Consider the following 2,023-nt stretch of genomic DNA (forward strand, 5'->3'; position numbering starts at 1 on the left):
CTCTGTCAATGGTAATTATAAACTTCAATATGTTTGGTTGAAGTTAAAGGTTGTTAAGCAAGCTTTAAATTATTTGCAACTTAACAATTTTGGCAAGGCTCATGAAAAGGTGGAAATCTTAAGGCAGTAGATTATTGATCATAATCAAGTTGACTTTAACATCAATGTTGAAGCTCAGAGTCATGAGAAAACTTCTCTTGAGGAATTGAGGTACTGGTCAAGTATTGAAGACAACATTCTTCATTAGAAATCAAGAATCAACTGGTTGCAAATGGGAGATGCAAATTCAAAATTGTTCTTTGATGTAACGAAAGCTAGATATGCTTGGAACGAACCGAATAGATATGCTTACTGATGCTGCTGGTAGACAGATTACAATGGATCAAGCTATAACGGATGAAATTCTTGATTTTTACAAGAAGATTCTAGGTTTAAATGCTGATTATTTACCAGACATTGACCTAAATATAGTGAGGGCATGCAACACCTTTCTTCTCAGGCAAGAGACTCCCTTGTTAGAGAAGTGACAACGAAGAGATTGACAAGGCTTTGGCTGGAATTGACAATGATAAGTCCTCGGGGTTAGATGGCTTTAACTCCTACTTTTTAAAGAAGAGTTGGGAGGTCTTAAGGCATGACATTTATGTTGGAATTAAAGATTTTCTCAACAACTCTTTTATGCACAAACCTTTAAATTGCACTGCTGTTACCCTCATTCCTAAAATTCAAAATGAGACTTAGGTTAAAGACTTCAGGCCTATTGCCTGTTGTACTGTTATGTACAAAATTATTTCAAAAATTTTGACTAACAGGTTCCAAGCTGTTATTGAGGAGGTGGTGAATGATGCTCAATCTGGGTTCATTCCAGATAGACACATTACAGATAACATTCTCCTAGCTACTGAACTCATCAAAGGGTATTCTAGGTCTCACATGTCACCGAGATGTATTATGAAGGTGGATATCAGAAAGGCTTCTGATTCAGTGGAGTCGAGTTTCTTAGAAGCTCTTTTACATGAACTTGGGTTTCCTAGAATCTTTGTTGGGTGGATCATGGAGTATGTGAGAATTGTATCTTATGCAATTCTAGTGAATGGTGTCCCTTCCCTTCCTTTGAGGGCAAGAAAAGGTCTTAGACAGGAGTTCCTCTCTCCCCCTTCCTCTTTGCCTTAAGCATGGAATATCTTAGTAGGTTATTCTTGAAAAAACTTTCTTAATGGATTTCCCAATGGTTAGAAAGAAAGGTGAAGGAATACACGAAAGGTTTATTCTTCTCAACCAAATTCAGTCATCCTAAAAAAAGGTTCATTGACCAGCTTAGAACAATGGAGGAAGTCACATTCAGAATACTATTGGATGATATTGGCTACAACCATTGAAAGTCCTTCTCTGCTCATAATTTGTGGGTGTTGAGTACATCACTCCACAAATAAGGGGGGCAATTTTTAGCATCATTTTTAGATGTACGATAGCCTTTATTATAGTACATTGTATTAGACCTTAAAAGGTTTAATTTTGCCTTAATATGAAGGCCCAACTAGAGCATAAAGCCCTTTAGAAGAAATCAACATAAGTCAAAGTCAATATAAGAAGGCCGTCAAGACCATCAGGAGATGAAATTCAAGAATAGTAAAAGTACAAGTGGTTAAAGAACGATCATGAGACAGATCCACATAAGGAAGAACGCAAGGCTACAGTTATTCAGCGCTAGAAGATAGTTGAGATTCGAATCAAAGATGATTCAAATGTTTTCCCTCCAAGAAAGCATGGAATTTACCACACACGTTTTTCTATAAATAGAGGAAGGATCATCAAGCAGAGGACAACGAAGAAACAAACAACTTGCATTTACTCTTTTCTTAGCGTAGCCTAGCCTTAGTATAGCCAACCCCCTTCCGGGGTTATAGTCTAGTCCCTTAGACTTTGAACATGTTCTAGCGCCAAGTTATGTAATTCTCCGATTAAAGCAAGAAACCATAGAGGTAACAACCTTCGTGCTCTCCCTTTAGTTGTCTAGTCTGAC

The 2,023-nt window shown here is 37.4% G+C and overlaps 1 protein-coding gene across 1 annotated transcript; it reads left to right on the forward strand.

Moving 5' to 3' along the window:
• The first annotated feature begins 320 nt into the window (after positions 1 to 320).
• On the forward strand, positions 321 to 1,173 carry LOC104898737 (uncharacterized). Its single transcript, XM_010685839.1, has 2 exons — positions 321 to 499; positions 813 to 1,173. Exons 1-2 carry the CDS (start codon positions 321 to 323, stop codon positions 1,171 to 1,173), a joined length of 540 nt encoding a protein of 179 aa, XP_010684141.1.
• Positions 1,174 to 2,023: the final 850 nt, after the last annotated feature.

Source organism: Beta vulgaris, chromosome 7, assembly GCF_026745355.1.
Source record: "Beta vulgaris subsp. vulgaris cultivar EL10 chromosome 7, EL10.2, whole genome shotgun sequence".
In the NCBI taxonomy this organism is placed as follows: Eukaryota; Viridiplantae; Streptophyta; class Magnoliopsida; order Caryophyllales; family Amaranthaceae; genus Beta; species Beta vulgaris.

Excerpts from the sequence above, each read along its gene's own strand:
- LOC104898737 (XM_010685839.1), top strand. The coding sequence starts at position 321 with ATGCTTGGAACGAACCGAATAGATATGCTTACTGATGCTGCTGGTAGA. Across the intron at positions 500-812 it reads TGCAACACCTTTCTTCTCAG|GTTCCAAGCTGTTATTGAGG; the intron begins GCAAGAGACTCC and ends TTTGACTAACAG.